General features: G+C 36.4%; 1 protein-coding gene across 3 annotated transcripts in view; it reads right to left on the bottom strand.

The window, feature by feature from the left end:
• Positions 1 to 4148: 4148 nt before the first annotated feature.
• Positions 4149 to 25753, bottom strand: part of LOC125652315 (O-methyltransferase MdmC-like) — a 27910-nt gene continuing 6305 nt past the window's right edge. Inside the window, exons 2-7 of one of the 3 annotated variants that reach the window (XM_048881402.2) lie at positions 17100 to 17256; positions 12645 to 12854; positions 8873 to 8973; positions 8369 to 8449; positions 5580 to 5741; positions 4149 to 4505 (exon numbers count right to left, since the gene is read on the bottom strand). In XM_048881402.2, coding sequence (XP_048737359.1) covers positions 4437 to 4505; positions 5580 to 5741; positions 8369 to 8449; positions 8873 to 8973; positions 12645 to 12854; positions 17100 to 17256 — 780 coding nt within the window. In that variant the 3' untranslated portion in view covers positions 4149 to 4436. The remainder of the gene's footprint in view (positions 4506 to 5579; positions 5742 to 8368; positions 8450 to 8872; positions 8974 to 12644; positions 12855 to 17099; positions 17257 to 25753) is intronic. The other 2 variants (XM_048881403.2, XM_048881404.2) reach the window with 2 other exon arrangements.

The raw sequence follows: 25753 nt of genomic DNA, 5'->3' as shown, positions 1-25753 counted from the left end.
TTAGTTAATTTAAGGGCATGTAGTTATTCTAAGTTGAGTATTTATCTGAACGTGTACAGTATCAATTATACATATCAATGTTATGTTTATGGGCTAATAGTAGTTATTGCCAGAAGTTGCGGTAACTGGTTTGTCCTAAGATATGTAGAACAGTTTGTTATATGGGTTAGCTGTACATGGGTAATCTTAAGGCTACATTAGGTATGGATACTTAACTTAATGTTTTACAATGAGCATTGTCTAGAAACATTAAATTAAATTACACGTTTTCTGAGCATTACTGTAATAAAATATTACACAGAGATACTGTAAGTTTCAGGAAAACAACAAAGTTATTCATGAGTTAAGTATTTCATTTGGACAATTCAGTTTCCTTTTGAAAAGTGTTAAAATAATCTTGATAATATACAGAAATGCTCATGGCTAGTTATATTTCATAGTTAGTATAATACTACTGCAGTAGAGTTAGTGTAATTAGTTTAGTACTTTCGTAAGTTATACCTTTAACAGTGTACCTTACGGTTTTTAGACTCCAGTGTTTGGTATTTATGTGGCAGAATCATTAATTCAATGGAATATAAGATTAAGTATGTATAACATATATTAAAGTTTAGAACAATGGTTTCCAATACACGTTTTTTCTTCCGAATGTTAGGGAATTGAAATGTGCTTTTCTTGTGCAGTTCAAACGTATGGTAAATGATGTTATGTACATGCATAAAACTGCAATTAGCAGACTATTCTCATACAAATCTACAGTTTTTGTACGAATAATGTCTTCATCAAAGTTTATATCTAACATTAGACCCCAGTTATTTCAAAATTGGCAGATGATGCATTCTAGTTTCTAGATTAATGGCAACCCACATATTCTGGCTGAATGTCGATGGTACTACATTTGCTGAATGTCACCACTGGTTCGATGTCGATAATGTGCTTTCACCGTCCAAGTGGGATGTCACGGATCTGGAGGGATATCACGATTCCGGATAAACTTCACCTTTCTGGAGGAATGCCACCGATTTGGATGGATGTCGCCGATCTGGAGGGATACCACATATTTGGATAGATGTCTCCAATTACTCTGGACTGATGTCACCCTTGAGGAATATCGCCATTCTACCTGGGTTTCCAGTTCATGGATATGACAGTTGGACTTGAGAAGTTCAATTCCTGTGATAACCTCCTACATATTTATGCATCTATGTCATTATAAAACGGGGAGGAGTGTAGTCGAGTTAGGTGTCCGTAAATAGACGGGTAATGCGTAGTGAACCACGACTTTGCGCACGAGCGGGTTTCCCGCAGTAAGATACTCACTCGAAGTCAAACCATGTAACCATTCAGATGTAATGTATTTTCCTATGTATTACCTGTGTGTCAGTCATGTCCAACATGCCTGTGTTGAACATCTGCCATATATATGTATGTATGCTTTGCATTGAATGCCATGCTACTATTTACTGAATAGTAGTTACATGTTCATATACCCTCGCTTTGTAATTGCTTGACATTCCAACACAGCAAGAATGTCAACAATTACGTCATCAATTTCACCATAGTGTTTTACAAACATACATAAAACACGTCTTCAATTCCCCCCCCCCCCCCCCTGAAAATGAACTACTAGAAGGAGAGTATGCAAAAAATCAACATGAGCACCCCAAAAATAAGCCCATTTACCTAATACTTTTTCAAGCAAACCTTCAAATTAATATAATCTACACCATGTTATTTTATTAATTGACGTTTAGTTGCACATTCCTCCTGTATATACGTTTTAAATAAATTGAAAAATAAAAGAACAAATATCAAATATATTTGTTATTGATTATATATAATTAAATAGAATCAGAGTGAATCTGAAGCAATAAATCTGTCAAATCAGTAAAAATGTCGATTCATGAATCATTGTCATCCTGTCAGTAATTCCTGCTCATAATCTCCGAGGTCACCAGTTCGGAAAAAAAGCGAAAGAGATGCACTGGGCACGTGTCAGATTTGTAAACAATTTTACATGTCATTTTTATAGAAAATTCACTATCAAATTTCATTTGAGTGGCACATTTGCGTAATTATTGTTTTCTTACACCCCCTCCCCTAAAGTTTCAAATTTAAGGTAAATCATGGTATCTTGTTTAAGAAAATGTACTAAACGATAAAAGAAGCAATACTTTCTTCCACTCCCGGAGAAATCAATGACAAAATCTTTTGATTTCTTGAATTACTTTATGGGGAGATGCTAAACATTTAGACAAGAAAATATTCGCATCTTATGATCAGTCATCCAAAATTACTTCGTTTTAAAAAGCAATACAAGTTATAACTGACGGCAAATAAATTGAAGAATTAAAGAACAAATATTTAATATATTTGTGATTGAATACATATAACTTAATAGAATCAGAGTGAATCTCATTATCTCCGGTGTGCATTGACCTCGAAGGTCACTAGTTCGGAAAAAAGCGAAAGAGAGACATTGAGTACGTGTCAGATTTGTAAACAATTTAACATGCCGATTTGATAGAAAATTCACTATCAAAATTTTATTTGAGTTGCACATTTGCATATTCTTTACTTTCTTACCATTCTTGTCATTCATGAAACGATGTAATATTTTAAAACAAACGACACGTGTAGTTACTCACGTCAGTTTCCGTCTTTGTATAGAACCTCAGCAACCTGATTATGTTCGGCAATCCTCATTCCCATGTCCTGGTATACGACGCAATGGCGGTTTATACGAAACGCTCATTGTAGGTATGATCTCAAACAATATTCCCTTGTTTATTTTTCTAAATTTTTCTTCAGATCTTGGGGATTATATTAGTGTATATACCGATAAGCGTTATTTAGTGCGTAATTGGATTGTTAAAAAAATGCCGTCAGTTACAGCTTGTATTGCTTTAAACACCACTCTGATTCCACGCATAAGTATTCTGAAGTTGAAATAAGAAATATGCTGGAGTTCCTCATTGACAATATCCTCGTGGTCTTTGGTGATCAGCTCTTCCAAAACTCTGTTGGAATTCCATGGGCACGAATTGTACCCCTTTGTTACTGACCTGTTTTTATATTCTCTTACTGTGGCCTTCAAATCGACCTTTAGATATATCGACGACGTTTTATCTATTAACAATAATCATTTTCATTCATATGTCGATTCGATATATCCCAGTGAACTCCAAATAAAAGACACCACAGAGTCCTCCACATCTGCTTTGTACTTAGAACTTAGATATTTTATTGAAAATGAATATTAACGGCAAAAAAAAAAAAATCTTCATGAGAAACAGGATGATTTCAGCTTCTCAATCGTCAACTTCCTACATTTAAGTAGCAATGTTCCCTTATCACCTCCATATAGTGTTTATATATCTCAACTGATTCGATACGGAAGAACTTGGTCAGTATATGATCAGTTTTTAAATCAAGACAGGCTAATGACAAACAAATTGATGTTACAGGGGTTTCAATAGCCTCGTTTAAAATCAGCATTTTGCAAATTCTATGGTTGTTATAATGATCTAGTTTGCCAACACAATTGCAACCTACATGTATCATTGGGTAAAATGCTGCCTGATGTGTTTCATAATTCATACCGATTGTTTGGCCGTTCTTGGCGCACTGACTGTCACTATGGATTACTCCGTTTACCTGATCAAGACAGGGTTCATGGCGGGTGTGACCAGTCGACAGGGGATGCTTAGTCTTCCTAGTCACCTGATTCCACCTCTGGAGTATCCAGGGGTTCGTTTTTGTCAAACTCTTTATTTTGTATTCCTTAGAGAAATTATGAGATTAATCACTATTCGTTATCTTCACCTTTCATAAGATTGACGCAGCGCCGAGATTGAGAATTGAACCCGGTCCTCCTGATTGCGATGCAAGCGCCTTGAACACTTAGGTACCACGACTATTATCTCCTTCATAAACGGCAACAAAAATAATTAGAACCTATTCCTTAGACGAATTTGACTCCACGTTTTTTGGCACGCTGTTTTTGGCTATAATAGCTCTAAAACTTCATTGTTATTTCGGATTTCAAACATTTCGGTTGAGCATTACTGAAGAGACATTATTTGTCGAAATGCGCATCTGGTGCATCAAAATTGGTACCGTATAAGTTTTACATTAGAGTAATAATGTTAGATGAAAATACTAGTTTAATTCATCACATGTCTTTGTCATGACATCACTGAATGGTACATTGCAATTGTCCCTTGGTAAATTACATCACTCAGGTAAACTATAAATTACAAATGAAATGCATAAACATTCAAAAAATTATCTAGCAGGATATACATGTATGTAGAAAGCTCTAAAGATAATCAAACACGTGTCAATTTTGTTATTCCGATCAATTGGTACAATCCTTTCTGAGAATATAGGCCTTCAATTCTCCAACTGATACATGTATCGTAGGTAACTTCATTTCATTTCCTCCCGACCATGTCCTCTTTCCTTCTGACTAACATAACACCGTCACGTATGGGAAGCAACACCTTGAAATTCATGACAAAAATATTAAACAGCAATCAACAATAATACCGATTATCTGACGTTTGTTTGAATCTTTATTTAACATTCATGCGAGAATGTTTCAAATCGTCTCCAGCTGTAGGTGAAGTGCCAGAAAGTGAGACCAATGTTTGACGATCAATGTCGTAACAGTGCGGGTTCTTTACCGTGGCAACGCCTACCATAACCCCTGTACTTTAATACACAATCCAAAAGATCCGTATCTTCACCTGCAATGCCGAGAGCTTAACGGAGAACCTCACTCTACCAATAAATGTAAAAGGTCTTAAGTTTGGCGCGTCGAACCAGGATCTCCAGGTTGCGAAGCTAGCGCCCTAATCACTACGCTACCGCATCAAATCATTTCAAGGTCGGTCTATTATCTTCAAGTTACGTAACAACATTGTGTATACACAATAATACAAACCGTTTTCATATTAAGGTATTCAATGTATAATGACCATATTTCATATCTAATAAATGGATGGTGGAATATTTGTAATCATGGTATCATTTTGAAGGGTCAATCAAATAAAAATAATCCACCATAGGAATTTTCAAAATTTTGTTTACTGCCTGATTTATTTCACCTAGAATTTAACATTGAAGTATATGGGAAAAGCATGTTTTATTACAATATTTTAAAAACAAATTATATTTTCATAATTATCTCTTGGTAGAAAGTTACATATACTTTCTTTTTATGAAAATATGAAATAAAATTAATCATTGACCATACACATTTTTTAAAAATTAGAATTTTCTTATTTTTTACAAAGGGCAGACAACTCTTCCAAAAAGTATTAAGTGCAAAAAGGTCAGCTTCTAATCATTTACCAGTCATGTGAATTTCATCTGCTTCACTTTCATCATTATTTAACAATAAACTTTTATGTTGATCTAAATCCTTCAAAATTGTTCATTATCCTTTCATTATACATGGAATACCTTAACTGGAAAAACAGTATCCAGTATATTATATCTTGCAAGTATTTTCAACAAAGTGTAGTGGAAAAAAGAATATGTAATATAATATACATGTGTACTACAAGATGTACCTGGTGGACAAGGGTGTCTTGTTTGACCATTTCGTTAAAGTGCTTAATATTTTGACCACTTTCACCCTTGTATCCCTCGTTCGAGTAAGGATCCCCGAAGTAAAGAGCGTTGTCCACTATAATAGTTCCGTTTGGAGCCAGAAGCTTGTGTTGAAAAATCATCTGCAAAATCAGTTAACTTGATAAACTGATGTAGTTATAGGTACTACCAAAAGCAAATCGCGTGCTTATTGGACAAGAACGTAATCTTTTCTGTTGATCTAGCAGACATAGTGTTGTGGGTTGAAATAAAGGTTAGGCTTGTTCGACAAAAATATCTTTAGTAATGTGTGACCGAGAGTCATGAACACAGCGTTTTGAAAATACTACTTGAGGGTTAAAGTCCCTTGTACACAATTCTCTCAAAATAAGAGGTTCACAAAACCTACTAGAAATCGAGGACATTCATTGCTATTAGGAAGGGACAATATTGGCAAGAAAATGAACTCTCTCAAGCACATTTTCTTTTTCAAAAGACCAATAGTCTCTAGTGTTTAGATTCAAAATGGTTTGTACATCATATGATCTATTAACCAGATAAAAAGCTAAATTGTTTCATCTCGTAAAAATACACCTTGTAATTCCACTGCTTGATAACTATACGTTGCGTGAGGAAATACTATATAATATGCCATGAAACATCCTGGTACATATTGTAACTTCAAGTCCAGTTTAGAATGAGTAAGAATAACCTTTACTTTCATGAGACATAAGACACGCTGTATATGCCTAACGGACACTTTCCGTTGAAACGGACACTCTCAGGGATTTTTGTTGAAGGAGCAACTGTCTATGATGTCAAAAAGTCAGGCCTTTAATTTATCGTGAGGAATGTTCATTAAAGTGTTGAAAAGTCATACGTTTTGATGTTGTTGATTTGAAAAGTTTTGCGATTTCAAGTTTACTGAAAACAATTTTTTAAAAGAATTTTTTAGAATCCACATTGATTTATACCACTTCTGGCATATGTAGTCGTGCAATAAGTTTGAAGTTTCTCCTTCACAGCTGTTAATATTTTCGTTAGGAGCAAAGATAGGGGCTTGGTAAAACATTTACTGGATCCAGCAATGTATCTTTGTTTGTATTGGTTTTTATGAAGTTTAGGAACCCAGTATAACTACGGTAACTCATATTTATCCGACCCATTGACTGGGATATTAAATGTGTCTAAAGCTGAAGCATGGTTTTGAAGAATTTCATCTATTGAAAGGGCAGTTGGAGTATAAGTACGATTGCCAAAAGTGGAATTAATGCCAAGTTCTTTTAAAATACAGTTGTAATAATGAGCCTTACAATCAAAGATAATGTTATTACAAGATTTGTCAGCTGTACTTTGTAATCGTACTAGATTTTACCTAAGAGGTCTTATCCGATTATACCGAGTTAACGTAACTCTCAATACGTGTCGTTTGAAGTCTAGTATAAAATAGTGCAGATAACGAAAAGTAATTAATATCTTACAGAATACAAAATGAGACTAGGGGAGCCACGGACCCTTGGAAACACCAAAAGTGGGACCAGGTGCCCTGGAGGTATAAGCAACCCCTGTGCCCCGGTCACACCCGCCATGGTAATTCTATCTTGGTCAGGTAAACGGAGTAATCGGTAGTCCAAATCAGTGTGTAAAGAAAGGTTAACAATTAGGATGAAACTCGTCAAACCGAAATCAACTCAGACATGTTGTATTTGCGAATAACGACCAAAGAGATTGCTGACGAGATTGTTCAAAGTCTAGGAACGTATATTTTTCTGTAGTCTGTCGCGGATTAGAAATTCATCATACGCAGAACATGCTCTGAAAATCTTAAATCTTGTCAGGTTTTAAAAGAAAAATTGGTGTTATATTTCTTCTTTCTCCACAATATGTACTCTCTCCCATTGATTGATCTTGACAGGGTCGCTTTCATTTAAGTTATCCAGTTTCTTTAAGATGTAAAGTATTGCGACTTATGAATTAAGTAACAAATATGTTCTTTGGTCAACATCTGTAGAAAGTTGCACAGAAATTGGTATGCCAGGATTTTCGAATTTTAATTTTTTAAATAGATATGTAAAGAATCAATAAACACACATATCTGAGACTTAATTCCGTTTTCCGTGTTCTTCGTACATGTATTTACGAGGTTTGGAGACAGCTATTGTCTTCCCTTTCCATGAATTAGACTACTTTTTCTGATATTTGGTCAGACGCAACTGATTTTGAGCTGGCTTTTGACAAATCATTGGTGCTCAATATCGTCCTTGCTTCAAGGCAAGAGTTAGATATGCATCGATGTTTCCAAAAAAAAAATTCACTAAAGACGTAATAAATTTTTTTTTAGCTCACCAGTGCCGAAGGTTCAAATGAGTATGTCAGATCTAAATTTGTCTGTTGTCGTCTTTTCAACTTTTCACATTTCAATCTTCCCCAGAACTACTTAGCCAATTCCAATCAAACTTTGCACAAATCATCCTTGAATAGAGGAAATTCACGTTTCTTCAAATAAAGGACTATGCCACCTTCAAAGGGGGAGATAGAGAAGACAAGAGACCCACTGGCCCTATCGGTCACCGGATCGAGTATTAATTAAAAGCATCACTAGATTCAAGGGCTATGATATCTATAATACTTTTCCTGTTATGCAATCGAAGCTGAAGTCTAATATTCAGCAGCAATATAAGAGTCAGAACGTCTCTCCCGTGGATCATGAAATTTACAATTTGGTAGTGGCCGTCCTGCTCAAAATGAATATGCAGTTAGTTTTCCTTACAGTTGTAGAGAAGAAGAGTTTTGGAAATAGCTTAATTTTCGGCATTTTGCTCTTCTCCTTAGGTCTCGGAGTACAGGAGTCCTACAATTTACAAAAAGAATTGGAAGAGTAGTTAACATACATATTTAATCACTTCGACCATTTTATTCCCACCCTGGACCTGTAACCCCTACCCCTGGGATCATGAAATTTACATTATTGGTAGAGGCCTTCCTTATCTACATAACTATGAATTTAGTTTTTCTTACCGATGTGCGGTTGAAGCGAATTTTTTTGAAAATACAATACTATTTGCTCCGCCCCCAAGACCGCAGGTGTGCAAGAGTCCTGAAATTTCATTTTATGCCCCCCCCCCCCCCTTATCCCAAAAATGCTTTATACCAAAATTGAAAAGAATTAGAATGGTAGTGATCAAGAACTTAAAGATGTTCCATTGTTAACGCACGACGCACGTAGACCAATAGCAATAGGTCACTCAGGTGACCTAAAATTCGATTTACATACCTTGTAGTATGTGCTATAATTCGATTTATCGGCATCAAGAAAAATCAAATCAAACTCCATCTTTTGGTCGGAGAGTTTTTCCAAAGCATCTTTGGCTGGACCTAAGGATTCAACAATAGTTAATTTGATTGACATCATGCAGTTTATAAATGATTTTAGTGAGAAAAGTAATGATTCTCGTACTTGCTAATGCGTGAAAGTTTCAAAAATGGTTGCGTGATACACGAATGATCTAAACTTGGCTAAATCATATAGCTATGTACCAAATTGACCTTGAAATATGATCTTAATCAAACTATGGGTGATTGTGATCAATGACTTCCGGTACCGCCCTCCTTGTATTTTTAATTGTGCAATATGCCTTGGTTATTTAATTTACATCTTTCACAAAGTATTTGGCTTAAAGAGATTTGCACTTGAGATTTGGAGTAATGTAAATTTTTGGCGAAAATAGGGTTCGGGCCCAAAACGGGCTTGGCTCCTGTGATCATACTAGAGAAAGAAGGTTGGCAACTCGATCTGCTATTTTGATATTTAAAAAAAAACACCAAAAAAAAAAACAACCTGCATCTTGCATGATAATTCCCATCGAAAACAAGAGGCCCACAGGCCTTATGGGTCACCTGAGTACTAGTGAAAAAGTATCACTACTCCCAAGGGCTATGAAATCTAGAAAAAAAATATTTCCTGTTCTGAATATCTAAGCTAAATTTTAATGTTCAGCAACAGTATAAAACAAGATGTGTAGAATTACCACTTTTTTCTACATCCTTTTCTGCTATTCCGAAGTATGCATTTAGATTTTATACAGTATCAGCAAACTTACAGATAAATACTGTATACTAAGTTTGGTCCCACCCTGGGGTCAGAACCTCTACCCTGGAGATCATCAAATTTACAATTTTGGTACAGGACTAGCTGCGCTTTCTAAATATCCATTTAAATTTACAATTTTGGTGGAAGCTTTCCTGCTGTACATCACTAGGCATTTAGTTTTTCTTACAGGTGTGCTGTTGTAGAGAAGATTTTTGAAAATTGGTCAATTTTGGGAAATTTTTGCCCCACCCCCAAGAGTACAAGAATCCTGAAATTTACAATTTATGTCCCTCTTGTCCCACAGGTGCTTCATACCAAATTTGAAAAGAATTGGAATGATAGTTTTCAAGAAGAAATTAAAAATATCTATTGTTCACACATTTAATAACTGACCATTTTGGCCCCACCCTGATACCAAAACCCCTACCCTTGGGACATTAAATTTACAATTTCGGTAAAGGACTACCTTTTTTTTCCTTCTAAATATCCATTTAGTTTCAATTTAGTATCAATAACACTAAAGATGTTTTACACATAAACACTAGATAACAAGTTTGCCCCCCCCCCCTAGGGTCAGAACCCCTACCCCGGGGATCATGAAAGCTATAATTTTGGTAGATGCCTTCCTGCTCTACATAACTATGCATTTAGTTTTTCTTACTCGTGTGCGGTTGTAGAGAAGATTTTTGAAAATTGGTCAATTTTAGGCAGTTTTTGCCCCGCCCTAGAGCCCCAGGTGTGCTGGAGTCCTGAAATTTACAACTTATGCCCCCCCCCCCCCGTTCTAAAGATGCTTCATGCCAAATATGAAAAGAATTGGACTGGTAGTTAAGAAGAAGAAGTTAAAAATGTTCAATTGTTAACGCACGACGGACGACGACAACCAATTGCAATACATATATAGGTCACCTAAGTATACTCAGGTGACCTAAAAATATGAATTATTCACTTACCTACTGGAAGGAATAGCCACTTTAGATCAGTGATTAATTCTATATTAATAGCCAAATAACACCACATCAATCAGACACGTGGAATCAGAAGGCCCCCTGTGTTCATTTGCCGTTATATCTCAATGCAAAGTTAATTATTTACAAATGCAAATTAAGATTAAATTGGGTGATTGAACACCCCTCCTGCCAACTTTTAATTGTCGAATAAAATGGTGCATTGTACAAATGTAAGATTGAAGTGATGTAAATATTACAATTGCGCGTGTTTATCGATATCGCGTCATTTGTATCTATGTACATGCACCATGACAAGGTGCAGTGATTTCATTGGATGTTTTATTCATAGTGGATTGCGTAACGGACTAATAAGCCCAACTTTTATTTAGTGATTGATGTCAAAAGTGCAAAATCAATTCAAGAACAGAAATGGCCGGGTTGCTTTAAAATGTGTTATCTATCAACAACAACAAAAATAAATAAAAACAGAAGCACTTTTAAAATGACATATGTATGAATTATCTTCAATGTTTTTACACCTAAAATCTACAAGGTCTGAAAAATGTCAAGTAAAAGCTGTGAGAAGATTACACAAAGTAGGTACCATGCTTAAAAATTTCAAGTACATGTAATTTTTTCGAAGACTGTCCGATCACTTCCAAAATGACACATGCACATCTTCATTGTGTCCATAACATCTGTACAAAGTTTGAGGAATGTCAAGTAAGAGGTATGAGAGGAGTTGATTACATAAAGTAAGTACCCCCCACCGACACACACATTGTGCAACCCGGCCAAAAATCAACTGGACGACCGTCAGTTATCAAAGAAGAATTGACGTCAGCAGTGTAAAGTCATTGAGGAATGACGTGCGTCAAAACCTTACAGGAATCTCATTGCAGTTTGACATAGGAGTTCCAGCAACGCACAAACTTTTGACAAAATATATAAATGGAAAGAATTTGTACTCGTTATTACATGTAACAAGTGATGAGGGAGGAGAAAGAGTAAATGCTATCGAAGGAAGAACTACACAAATAATTGCCTAAAATATGTTTCCCCTCAAAATGACATCAGACCTTTGTCTGACGTCATTTTGAGGGGGCCAACCGTCTTCATCTATTATAATCAGTTAAGGACATTTGATACCCCAAAGATTTTTTGTAGAATTTTGTAAGGCTATTTGAAAATGTTTTAATATTACTAAAAACTAATATTTACCTTAAATTGTTCCAATGAAACCACCTTTATTTTTGCATTATGCAAATTGTTTTCTTTAAAATTCAATAGAAAAACATTATCTAAAGTTGAAAACCTTAAAAACGATATTTTGTTTGTGCATTTCATATATTAATGACTGTTACGCCGTTGTTTGATCAAATAATAGAAAATCTCGCATAAACCAGCAAAATCCTACTTCAATAACATTATATTTTCAGTTTTGATGTAAGATTTTAAATTGAATGCTTTGTGACAACAGTATATGCTAAATACCCAAAGGTATTGACCTAAAATTATATGGGGGACCAGATATCCTGTACACAAGCAGTTGTATGAATCAAACAAGTTTGAACGAAACTGTTCAATTTACCCAACTTTTACATGTACATACGACTTCGCCCTTCATTTGATGTAAAGTAACTTAAAAATATCTATAACGATATATCTGTTTTCTACATGCATTCAATATATAATATGGAACTTTCGCATCAAAACCAATGTTGTGGATGTCAAGAAAATACACCATCACATGATCAACGAAATCTAAAAATGACTCCCGATCTTCATTCTGAAGGCATAGTCACATTAAACAAAGGTTAAAAAAAATTCTATGAAGACTAAATCAAATACTATATAAGTAATGATAATTTCGTCTTTTTACCCGATGATAAACATAAACCCCCCTCTCTGTATCTCTCTCTCTCTCTCTCTCTCTCTCTCTCTCTCTGTTTTGATAATCACCAAACGCACATTTGACAACATCTACATGGTTATTGCTTTCTTACCCAACATAATATCAACTTTGTTGCCAACAGGTGATTTGTCCAAAAGTGACCTTGCAAGTTCTGCAATATATGGGTCAATTTCACAAGACACGACCCTACCGTCATCCGGAAGTGCTTCCGCAAGTGCTAAGGCAGAACATCCAGTAAATAATCCCAACTCCAGAACACGCTTAATATCCCCCATGCTTACCAGGGATTTAAGAAATTGAACTGCAAAAAAAAAACCAAAAAATATTTTCTTCATGTATCATACAGTGGCATGCGTATCAAGCTCTTACGAACGAAGAACAATTGATATACAAGAATGTTAGCTCATAACGTCATACAGATTGTCGCAACTCAATATTAAGGTTTTGTACATTGTGTAAGTCCCATTCGAGAATTGTTAATTCACGTAGAAACGACAACAGCTTTAGATGAAGTGCAATAAATTTTCACCTACGCATGACGCTTACAGATGGCGGCAGTGAGGACTCTAAATCATAACAAGAGGCCCACAGGCCTTATAGGTCACCTGAATACTAGTGAAAAAATATCATACTCCCACAGGCCTTATCGGTCACCGAAATACTAGTCAAAAAGTTAACTTCCATGGGCTATGAAATCTAGAAAACAATTTCCTGTTCTGAATATCTACATATGTAAGCTAAATTCTAATGTTCAACAACAGTATAAAAGATGTGTTCTTAAAACTTAACTGCCTTCAAAAGTGCATACACTGATGAAAGGCTTTAAATAATAGGTGTATTAACATTAAAACATCAAAAGATATTACTAATTCTGACTCATCCTAAAGTCAAAACCCTGGGTTTTGATTGAAATTCACCATTGTTTTGTACATCCTTTTCTGCTATTCCTAAGTATGCATTTAGATTTTATCAGCAAACTTGCACATAAATACTATATACTAAGATTGGCCCCACTCTGGGGTCAGAACCCTTACTCTGGAGATCATCAAAATTTACAATTTTGGTAAGAGACTACCTGCTCTATGCAAGGTGAAGATAACGAACAGTGATCAAATGAATCTCATAACTCCTATAAACAATACAAAATAGATAGTTAGGCAAACACGGACCCCTGGACACATCAGAGGTAGGATCAGGTGCCTAGGAGGAGTAAGCATCCCCTGTTGACCGGTCACACCTGCCGTGAGCCCTATATCCTGATCTGGTAAACGGAGTTATCCACAGTCAAAATCAGTGTACCAAGAACGGCTTAACAATTGGTATGAAACACGTCAGACAGCATTTGACCAATGATAGGTTGTATTGACGAACTAGCTCGTTATAACGACCATACAATTTGCGAAATGCTGACTTCAATCGAGACTGTTGAAACCCTGCACCATCTATTTAGTTTCAATTTAGTATCAATAGCACTGAAGAAGATGTTATTTAAGGATGCATATGCTCCAATTTTCATTCTATTTTTTTAAATAAAAATATTATTACTACGGTATTCTATGAATTAAAAAAAAAACCAAAAAGCTCTTTTAAACATGTATTTAAAAAATAACAGTTTAAAGATATAAATGAAAATATTTTCAAAAGTCTTCGTCTTTGTTATATAGACAGTCTTTTTGAAACTCTGTCTTTCCGAAAGAAGCCGAGTGCTGACCACGTGACCGTCTTATTAGCATACCGCGCGATAAACAAAACAAAAATGGCGGAAGACGAAGACAAAGACAAGAAAGCGAAATAAAGAGGGAGAGTTGCCACTCTAACGACATTAGAGAGAAAAAGAAGGAAGAAAGAGTACAACCAGAAACTGACAGCAAGTAGAATTTACATTGAAGGAGCAACTGAGAAGTGGAAAAGTCTTCAACAACAGACGAAGAAATGCTCTATCCATTTAGTTTCAATTTAGTACCAAAAGCACTAAAGAAAATATTATTTAAGTGTTTTACACATAAACACTATATAACAAGTTCGGTCCCACCCTGGGGTCAGAACCCCTACCCCGGGAATCATGAAATTTACAATTTTGAATTTCGTAGAGGCCTTCCTACTCTCCATCACCATGCATTTAGTTTTTCTTACACGTGTGCGGTTCCTGAGAACAAGATTTTTGAAAATTGGTCAATTTTGGACAGTTTTTGCCCCGCCCCTATGGCCCCAGGAATTCTGAAATTTATAATGTATGTCCCCCTTGTTCCAAAGATGCTTCATACCAAATATGAAAAGAATTGGTGGTAGTTATCAAGAAGGTAAAAATGTTCAATTGTTAACGCACGACGGACGATAACCGATTGCAAGGTGACCTAAAAACGCATACCGTGACCTCGGTTTAAAGATATCAAGAAGAAGTTTAAAATGTCTATTGTTCACACATTTAATAACTGACCATTTTGGCCCCACCCTGATATCAAACCCCTACCCCTGGGATCATCAAATTTACAATTTTGGTAAAGGAGTACCTGCTCTTTCTAAATATTTATTTAGTTTCAATAGACATGTACATGTAGTATCAACAGCACTAAAGATGTTATTTAACTGTTTTACACGTAAACACTATATACCAAGTTTGGCCCCGCCCTGGGGTCAGAACCCCTACTCCGGGGATCATGAAAGTTACAATTTTGATAGGGGCCTTCTTGCTCTCAATCACCATGCATTTAGTTTTTCTTACATATGTGCGGTTCTTGAGAAGAAGATTTTGAAAATTGGTCAATTTTGGACAGTTTTTGTCCCGCCTCTAAGGCCCCAGGGTGCTGGAGACCTGACATTTACAATTTATGCCCCCTTGTCCCAAAAATGCTTCATACCAAATTTGAGAAGAATTGGTGGTAGTTATCAAAAAGTTAAAAATGTTCAATTGTTAACGCACGACGGACGACAACCGATTGCAAGGTGACCTAAAGACGCCTACCGTAACTAGGTTTAAAGGTCCTACTTAACATGTCGGGTGCTTGGCGAAGGATTATGTTAGATGTCTAAGGTTTTTATGCGGTGCCGGGATTGTGAATCGAATGCAAAGCGAGCGCCCTAACCACTGGGGTGTTCCGACCGGTCATACATAGCATTGTACATATGGAACATAGTTGATCCACCGGCACTGTCACGTGTGTATGACATTGCACTTGTACACCCGATGTAATACCGTGTGCGGGCACGTTAAGTGCGCATAAGTTGACCTAAAAGCAAGACAAAAGTTGCACAACAGCCCCCCCCCCCCCCCGAGTCATCTAAACATAGATCGACATACAATTTTTTTTAATCATTCAGTAGCTCGTGATGTGTACAATAAATTTTATCCTATTTTCCTTAGTTGCATAAATAAGGAGAAAACATCACATATGTAGCTGGGAGATTAATAAAGTTTTTCCAAATAAAAGTTGTCTGGCCCCCTATGTCTACAATCCAACAGCATTCAATTTACAAAGGATGAGCTCTATTAATTTAGGCGAAATTCACACCAAAAGCTCCTTATGGGAACAGGTTAAGATAACGAACAGTGTTCAATCTCCTTATCCTATAACGATTGATTGATTAATTGTATCTTGCTTAACGTCTAGCTCGAGAATTTTTCACTCATGGAGACGTCACCAAGACCGGTGAAGGGCTTAAAATTTAGGCCTCTGCTCGGCGCTTATGGCCATTGAACAGTGAGGGTTCCTTAGCGTGCCACAACTACTGTGACACGGGTCATCCTTTTTTAAGGACATCTCCGAGGACCCGTGACATTCACACTTGATGCCGAGCGTTTGGCGATGGACTGTCACTACCTGTTGTTAACGACTTCGGTCTGTCACGGCCGGGATTCGAACCCCGGACTCCCGCGTGCGTGGCGAACGCTCTAACCTCTCAGCCACCGCGGTTATAACGAATGCAAAATCGAAAATAGGACAATCATGGACTCCTACAAACATAGGAGGTGGTATCAGGTGCCTAGGAAGAGTAAACATCCCCTGCTGACTGATCACACCAGTCACTGAGCCCTCTATCTTGATCAAGTAAATCTGAGGCTTTTTAATAGCAACTTCAGAGTGTTTATGCGTAAAATCAGAATGAGAATAAGAATTGTTTGGATGAATTTCCTACATTGCATTTAGTGCCGTAGACCAGCCCCTGGAACTGACAGGTAAAAAGGCAGTGGGTCAGCATCTATCAGTTTTACTGATATTTAATTTACTTGTTTTAAATGTCTCAGCCCTATCCCTTGGGCCCCCAAAAGGTAGGACCTACGAAATGCACAAGTCCCGATCACGAAACGTGTTAAACATAGCAAGGGGGGGGGGGGGGTGTCGGACACGCAATTTGATTGAGGAAATTAAAAAAAATTCAAACGAAGCCCAGCGACGACTGACGGGCTTACGACGATATCAATACGACGAACTCCGATATCAATAGATCCCCTGAGTGACTCGATTATTGTGAATAACAAGTGTATATAGTCTGAAGTGATCAGAGGGTTGGAATCGACAAGACAGTTTTTAGCATTGGATCAAAATACCTTCTAAATTTCCGGAGAGCATTATTGTAGTGGGTCTGTAACTCAGCTTTCCTTCGTCGTAAGCCATCTGCCAAGGGTGACTGTATGTACTGTCCATCACAAGCTGAAGATCATTGCTAGCTGCTGATGTCATCTGATCACAGTACCTAGCACGTATCTGTTCAATGTAGACGAAAATTGAGCTTTACATTGTACAAACATTTAAACATATTTGAAACAAGGCTTTATTCAGCTGTTATCGTCACAGTATTCTACGTTTCCAGGCTGAAGGTTTTGCAATACAATTGATTGATTGTATACTGTTTAACGTCCCTCTCGAGAAATTTTCACTCGTATGGAGACGTCACAATTGCCGTTGAAGGGCTGCAAAATTTAGGCCTATGCTCGGCGCCTACGACCTTTGAGCAGGGAAGGGGGTTTTATCGTCCCACACCTGCTGTCACGGGGTCTCGGTTTTTGCGGTCTCACCCGATGGACCGCCCCATTTAGTCGCCTCTTACGACAAGCAAGGGGTACTGAGGACCTATATTCTAACGGATCCCCACAGAACACAAGCCTAAAGCAATACCGGGTACCTTACGGGTGCCCTTATTCATTTGAGGGATGTCATTAGATACAGACGATGTATATTTAGATGAGCGAGCGAATATTATTTTTGTAATACCAAGAAATATAATTTCAATCTCTTGTAAATAGATGCAGCAAATCTGACGAACTCGATTACAAATTAATACAATGTATACCCTAAATTATAAAAATCTCAAACAATACATATGGAGAAATTCTTACCACTTTATTCATAACGTTGGTATTTTTAGTGAACAAGTTAAAAATATTCATGAAGCATGCAACTTTAAAAAGTTATTGTACCATGTACATTTAATGGCGACCAATAGTGTGAAAATTGATTTCTAAGAACTTAAAATAAGTTTTGATAACACAACATCTGAATCACGAAATAAATAAAAAAAATAAACCAACAAGATGTGCTTGTGAAACACTGATGCCCCATGAATTACAACAAAGTGGAACCAGGTCAAAGGTCAATGGATGTGTTTTCCCACAAGAAATACAGAGACTACTAACAAACAAGATGACATTACTGGTAAAAGTCGTTATATAAAAAATAATAATAAACCACCTCACTTTCAGTATTATTTTATGCCTTTTTCTATGTATTTATTCTTCTTTGTTTTAGTTTGTTTTTATTGTTTTACGTGTAAGGCGATTTAGTAATTGTCTTAATTAGATAAAGTGCTATATAAATGTATCATAATAATGAATAAATAATGATAGATAATTAACTCGTTTCCCATTACAACCTACATGTATCTTTGGGTCAAATGCTGTCTAACGTGTTTCATACCGATTGTTAGGCCGTTCTTAGCACACTAATGTTGACTACGGATTAATCCGTTTTCCTTATGAAGATCTAGGGTTCATGGCGGGCGTAACCATTCGACAGTGAATGCTTACTTCTCCCAGGCACCTGATGCCACCGCTGGTGTATCCAGGGGTCCATATTTGCCAAACTCTCTGTTTTGCGTTCCTTATAGATGTTATGAGATTGATCACTGATCGTTATCTTCACCTTTATAGGTGTTATGAGATTGATCACTGATCGTTATCTTCACCTTACACATATCAAATATGAATGCTCTACCTCTTGTATTGTAAATGGTATGATCAAAGTTAGAAGGGGCGTAAAAAGTACTTCCCGGCACTTAATCTCAATGAGATTGGTCAAGGCTGGATATTTGGACTGACGCCTCTTCCGAATCTCAGACCAGTGTCACACAATGTGATTCGGTAAATCTTGCCTGAACTTCGGCCGCTTATTGCGCTTATAGTAAAATAGGTGATATTTTACATTTTATTTTTAAAGCTGTATGACCCGATGTTCATGTATTATTTTTGTACATAATTACTTTAAAGCAGATTAATTACTTTATAAAGTTATTAACTTTCCCTTAATTACATGCTTGAAAACATCTGCATGTAAAAGAAAACAGTGCAAATATTATTTAGAAAGTAAATATAGTGGATACATATATAAATCATCCCATAATAGACGTCTATAAATAGACCCACGCGCGTCAGGGGAATCCCAACATGATGTATTAACTCATACTCAACTGTCAAGTTTTAAGGCTGAAAGAGCGTAAAACAACGAATTACTAAGAGGTATTTGATATTTTTATTTCTATTTAACTTATGGTACGGTACTGTTATAATAAAATACACAGCTTTACACAGATAAGACCACCGATGATCTGAAAGTTTGAACTGGTCACGTGACTGTCACTTGAAATGGCAGAGTGACGCGGTTATTTGTAAACATCGATTTAAAATCAAATAATTTGGGTTAAAACAGGTGAAATAATTTATGATATGTCGTACAACCTCATAACTACATACGTGCGATGATTTAATAGCGGTTTTACGAGATGGAAAAAAATATTGTAATTCGGACCATACAGCTTTAACAAATCCATATCTTCATGCACATTTGTCGATGCTTGGAAAAGAGCTAGGGTAGTCCCATTGTACAAAGCAGGTGATGAGCATTTGGTAAATAATTAGAGACAAGTTTCTATTTTACCAGTTGTCAGTAAGATTATTGAACGACATGTCTTCAGTTCCTTTTATGAATATTTATCCACAAACAAATTAATTACAGATAGTAAATCTGGATTTAGGCCAAGTCATTCATGTGAGACAACGTTGAATGGTCTTACTGATAAATTGTTCAAAAACATGGACGATGGAAAACTTACAGGGGTTTTGTTCATTGACTTGCGTAAGGCCTTTGATACAGTCAACCATAAAGTACTTTTGCATAAACTTATGTCTTTTTGGAATTTGTCACAATACTTTTAAATGGTTTCAATCATATCTTACAAATCGTAAGCAATGTGTCAGTTGGAGAAGTATGTTATCTAGAGAAAAAAGTATATCCTTAGGAGTTCCTCAGGGGTCAATTTTAGGACCTTTTTATTTTGTACATTAACGATTATCCAAAATGTCTTTGCACTCTTCAGTTACAATGTATGCAGACGGCATTTCACAGGACGTGCATGATAAATCTGTTGATGTAATTGAATCAAAATTGCAAGAGGACCTTAATTGCATTGCAAAATGGATGCTTAAAATTAAAACTCAGTATAAATCTTCCAAAATCAGAATGTATGCTTATTGGCACGTCTCAAAGGTTACGGAAATGTCGAATGTTAAATATAGATTTTAATGGTGTACAAATTGAATTTGTGAAGCAGGCTGAACTATTAGGTTTTTATAGATAATACTTTATCATGGGATGCACACGTGGGGTTTATTTCTAAGAAAATTGTAGGAAAACTTGCTGTACTTAAGAGAGTGAGTTATTTTATGCCACCAAATGCACTTATAAAGGTTTTTAATATTATTGTGTTTTTTTTCGCATTTTATTTACTGCTGTACTGTCTGGTGTAACGTACAAAATCAGCTGTATTTAGAAAAACAATTCAAACTGCAAAAGAGGGCAGCAAGAATACTTTTAAATATTCGAGATATCAGGACCTCTACTGGCTTTTTATTTTCTTGTTTGAACTGGATGCCAATTAAGGATTATTTTATGTTTAGAAAGGGTGTCTTTCTCTTCAAAGTTTTAAACAATCAAATGTCAAATGACCTAAACGTGTTTAAATATACAAGAGATGTGAGCAGCCGCCAAACCAGGTCGAATGATTATACTTACTTAATCCTCTTCGTGCTAGGAAGCACATAAGGCCTTCACTGAGGATCACCATCTCTGTCTGTCTGCTGCCATGTTCTGAATCCGGCCCCAAGTCCATCCACACTCCTTCATCTCTTTCTCTACTGATCGCCGCCATGTTTCCTTTGGTCTCCCTCTATTTCTCTTTCCTGCTGGTGTCCACCTCATGGCGATCTTTGGGATTGATGTTGCTCCCATCCTGTGGACATGTCCGATCCATTTCCATCGTCTCATCTTGATCATCTCGGATATTGGTGATGTTGACGTTCTCTGATATAGATCTTTGTTGCTGATGGCGTTGGGCCAGAAGACCTTCAGAATCCGTCGTAGGCATTTGGTCTGGAAGACATCCAGTCAGTGGACAATACCTTTGGTCACCTTCCACGACTCGGCACCATATAGGAGGACTCCAATGATGTTACTCTTGAATATCCTGATCTTGGTCTTGATGCTGATGGCTGTTGACTTCCAGATGTTCCTCAGGCTTGTGAAGGCTGCTCTTGCTTTGGCTATTCTGCTCTCTACATCAGATGTTGAATCCCCATCGGCTGTGATCTTACTGCCGAGGTAAACAAACTCTGATACTTCCTCTACTACGTTGTTCCCAATATTCACTTCTCTTTCTGTTTTGTTGTTAACTTTCATGATCTTCGTCTTTCCGACGTTGATGTTGAGACCTATCTGGCTGCCGTAGTTTGTCAAGTCGGTTGTCTTCCCTTGGATGTGTTGGAAACGATGAGCCAGGATTGCAATGTCATCTGCGAAGTCTAGATCTTCTAGAGACTTTTCAAATGTCCAAAGCAATCCCCTGTTGTTCTGACTGGTTGTCTTCTTCATCACCCAGTCAATACACATCACAAAAAGTAGGGGAGATAGTAAACATTCCTGTCTCACTCCAGTCTGTAGTGGGAATCTGTTCGTGAGGTTTGTGGCACAGATCACTCTGGCCTGGAAGTCCTGATAGAGCATCTTGATGATGGATATGATCTTGTCTGGTATTCCGTAGTGTGCCATGATCTTCCACATTTCAGGTCGATGGATACTGTCAAATGCCTTGGCGAAGTCTATGAAATTGGCATATACTGTGGCGTTCCATTCGTTACTCTGTTCCATAATCTGTCTCAATGTGAAGATATGGTCTGCGCATGACCTTCCTCTCCGAAACCCTGCCTGCTCATTCCGTAGGAGAGGGTCCACCATGTCTGTTATTCTGTTCAAGATGACTCTGCAGAGGACCTTGCTTGTGATAGACAGTAGCATGATTCCCCTCCAGTTGTTGGTGTCTGTCAGGTCTCCTTTCTTGGGCAGCTTCACAATCAGGCCAATTTTCCATTGGCTGGGTGCTGTCTCTGTCTCCCAGATGTTCTACAGGATATCCGTCAGTACTCTTGGTGTTACCACGTCCTCTGCTTTCAGCATCTCTGCGTGTACCTGGTCACATCCCGGTGCTTTTCCATTTTTTTGAGGGTCCTGATGGCTTTGGTGACCTCTTCCAGTGTTGGTTTATGATTATATGTCTAATTTATTATATTTACCATGAGCTAAAACTGAAAATTATAAACGTTCATACAGCTACTCTTCTGCATTCCTTTGGAACAAAATGTTCGAGACTCTGGTTTGGTTGGCATTTTTAAAGCTGTGTATTTGATGGAATATTTTAATAGAAGTAGCACTTAAACATCGTGCGTTCGTCTTTTTGTTCAGGTGTGCTAAATGTAGTTGTGATATGTTACTGTGTGTGTGTGTGTCTTATGCTATTTGTTTCTTCTTCCTTTTATATCATATTTAGATAATAATTAAGGTCTTCCGTAACAACGGAAGACCTTCTACTGATTGTGCTGGTTAAGATTATTCTTATTATTCTTTTTTTCCGCTTTTTCCTAGACGCTAACTTTGAAGCTTCATATCTCGCTCATTTCTGCATGGATTTTGCTCAAATTTTCAGGGTTTATAAACTTTACAAAACAATTTTAAAATCATGTACTACATTTCAGAAATTCCCTTGTGTTCACGAGTTATTCCCCTTTGAATAAAATTGTAGGGGCTTTGGTTTCCAGACAAAGGCTCCGAGACTGTATAAGCTTGAGCAGAAAATGCATTGAAAATGAAAAGTAGGAGCATTGTAGTTGTGCACATCGTTTTTGGTTTTTTGATTACAGCGTTCGAAATGGTGGTTGACAGGGTTAAAAAATTAGGAAGCCTAAAGGAGCAAAAAATTACACATATTTTCCTTTGTATCTTTTAAACTAAAAATATTTTGTTAAGACGTGTAGAACAAAAGTTGTGCAAAATGTTAAGAGCTTTCTTTTGATATCCCTAAAAAGGGACTGACCCCTTAAATGAGGGATCTGAGGATCTTCAAAATTTTCGCTTTATAACTAAAAAACGGTAACTATTTCGATATGGCATTCGCTGGAAAAGTTGTTCTTTAACATCTTCTTGATCTCATAAACGTAATATTTTGCTCGAATATTATTATATATGAATAAAAAGCTTGACCCGCAAACAGGTAACCGTATCATTAGGTAGGTGAAAGGGGGGGGGGGGGATATGCGTATAACTTAAATAAACTTGCTTTAATTGATAAATCTGACTTCATGAAATGCTAATATTCTTTTAAAATAAGGTTTTAACGTGATCTATAGTTCCTTTAAAAATCATCTATCGACAACTTTCTTTTTTTATTATTTAGTAGCTTTAATATAAACAATCGTTCAAAAGAGAAAAAAAGAGGAAAAGGTTATCTCTTCTACGTTTGTTATTAAAACAACGATATATTTAATTGAAGAAACAAACCTTCAAGCATAGAATAACTCAGTCATTAACTACACGCATCTTACATACACCGCGGGGTTTGTTTTTGTTTACAATTACGTAACCGCCTCGAGGAACCATCGCGTGTGAACCAGGGCATGTACACAAAGTAAACATTGTCGTCCTAAATATAACACAGAATGTTATGTTTTTGATCATGTTGGATTTTTCGAATAATTCAGTCTTTCCGGGGATGTATATACTTGCTTATACGTCCCTGGTCTTACGTTTGATTTTTTTTAATTTCAAAACTCTAGAGTATTGAGTCAGGCATCAATTTTAAAATCTGCAATTTAATATACAGTTCGTTTCTCAATCGGAGATTCATCGCTGCTGGACTAGCGATCTGTGATTTCATACTACTTTAACTGAACACACACGCTTTACTCAAATTCTTCGTTGTGAAAAAAAAAAATGGATACATTTTACAAACATAACGAATTATTTCTGAACATGTTTTGAAATCAATAGTTTATAAGCATGATTAAACCAAATCTAAACATGCGTATAGAATATTCAGAAACCCATGGCCGACCAGTCTCATTTCAAATGATTTGTTGTTTTATTGTTTAAAAACAATGACTTTGATTAAACATTGATTCAGAACTCCTGGTCCAAATTATGTAACTTCGGCACGTGCCCCTGGCGTGAAATTCATACGCGACTTCTGTGCGCACTGTGTACATAATATACCTAAATGTATTTACGCAGATAGATATTAAAGTTTAATAAAATATTCAAGATTTGAGAGCAATTTATTTGATTTGTATGTATAAATAATTCAAACTCGATGAATTTTTCTCTTCAGTCTGAATATTATGCTATCATAATTTTGTTGTATGATAAAATATTGGTAACAGCAATAAACCTTTATTGTATGTCCTGAGCCATAAATTTAAATAGTAATTTTTTCTTCATTATTGGGACTGAAAAGTTAAATGCTGGAAGAATTTAATCCCACATACACGCGCGCCTCAAAAGACTGATTCGTGGAATGAGATCATACACGCATGTACTTGAGTAGTATAAATTTATTAAACACCTTACGATAAAATTTTTTAGTACACCTTTATTAAAAGTTCAAGGTTTTTATGTCACACAACTCCGACGGAAGACCTCTCGTTGCTTTGCAACGAGCTTTGCTCTAGTTATTATTATAATTGCGATTAAAATGGGTTAAACTGAATGTCTTGTCCGCTTCAACTTTTCGCCTTAGACACCCTATTAACTTCGTATCACAATAAAACATGCATTTCTTACATGTACATGGTGTAAATTCCACAGTAAATAAAGTTGGCTGTTTTTTGAAGCCTTTACAAGCGGCCACCATTTCATATTTACCTTCTCAACACTGAAGAGTTCCGATAGTTTAGGATGCCCTCCAATAGATTGATTAAAATTTCTAATGTTTTCTTTTTATTAGTCACCTACCGACGAAGTCGAAGGGGACTTTAGGTTTGCGCTCCGTCCGTCTGTCCAGTTTTCCGCACTTTTTTCTATGTTCTTCTAGATATTTATTTTATATTTGGTACATTGCTTTGCCATAACAAGTTACTGATCAAGTTCGAATTTGGTCCCGGTCCGTTGATTTTTTTTACTTATTTATGGCCCTTGGACTTAATTAGAGAAATACATATGTAGTGTGAATTATCAGTTTTCCAGACTTTTTTGGGTTGTGCTTGCAAATATTCATTTGATATTTGGTACTTTGCTTTGCCATAACAAGTTACATCAAGTTCGAGTTTCGTCTCGGTCCGTTGATTTTTCACTAAGTTATGGCCCTTGAACTTAGAAAAATAGCATGAAATATCAGTTTTCCGGACTTATTTTGGTTTATGCTTGCAGATATTTATTTGATATTTGGTACATTGCTTAGCCATAACAAGTTACAGATTAAGTTCGAATTTTGTATCGGGCCGTTGATTTTTCATTAAGTTATGGCCCTTGAACTTAGAAAAATAGCATAAATTGTTAGTTTACATCCAAGTTTCTTATCTCTGTAAAAAAGAGTACTACACTCATTAAAACTTCTAGCATAGTAATACAACAATATAGCTAAATTATTCATGATCACCGACATGTCACA

The sequence above is a fragment of the Ostrea edulis genome, chromosome 5 (assembly GCF_947568905.1).
Source record: "Ostrea edulis chromosome 5, xbOstEdul1.1, whole genome shotgun sequence".
Lineage (NCBI taxonomy): Eukaryota > Metazoa > Mollusca > Bivalvia > Ostreida > Ostreidae > Ostrea > Ostrea edulis.
This window is presented reverse-complemented; position numbering and strand designations above follow the sequence as displayed.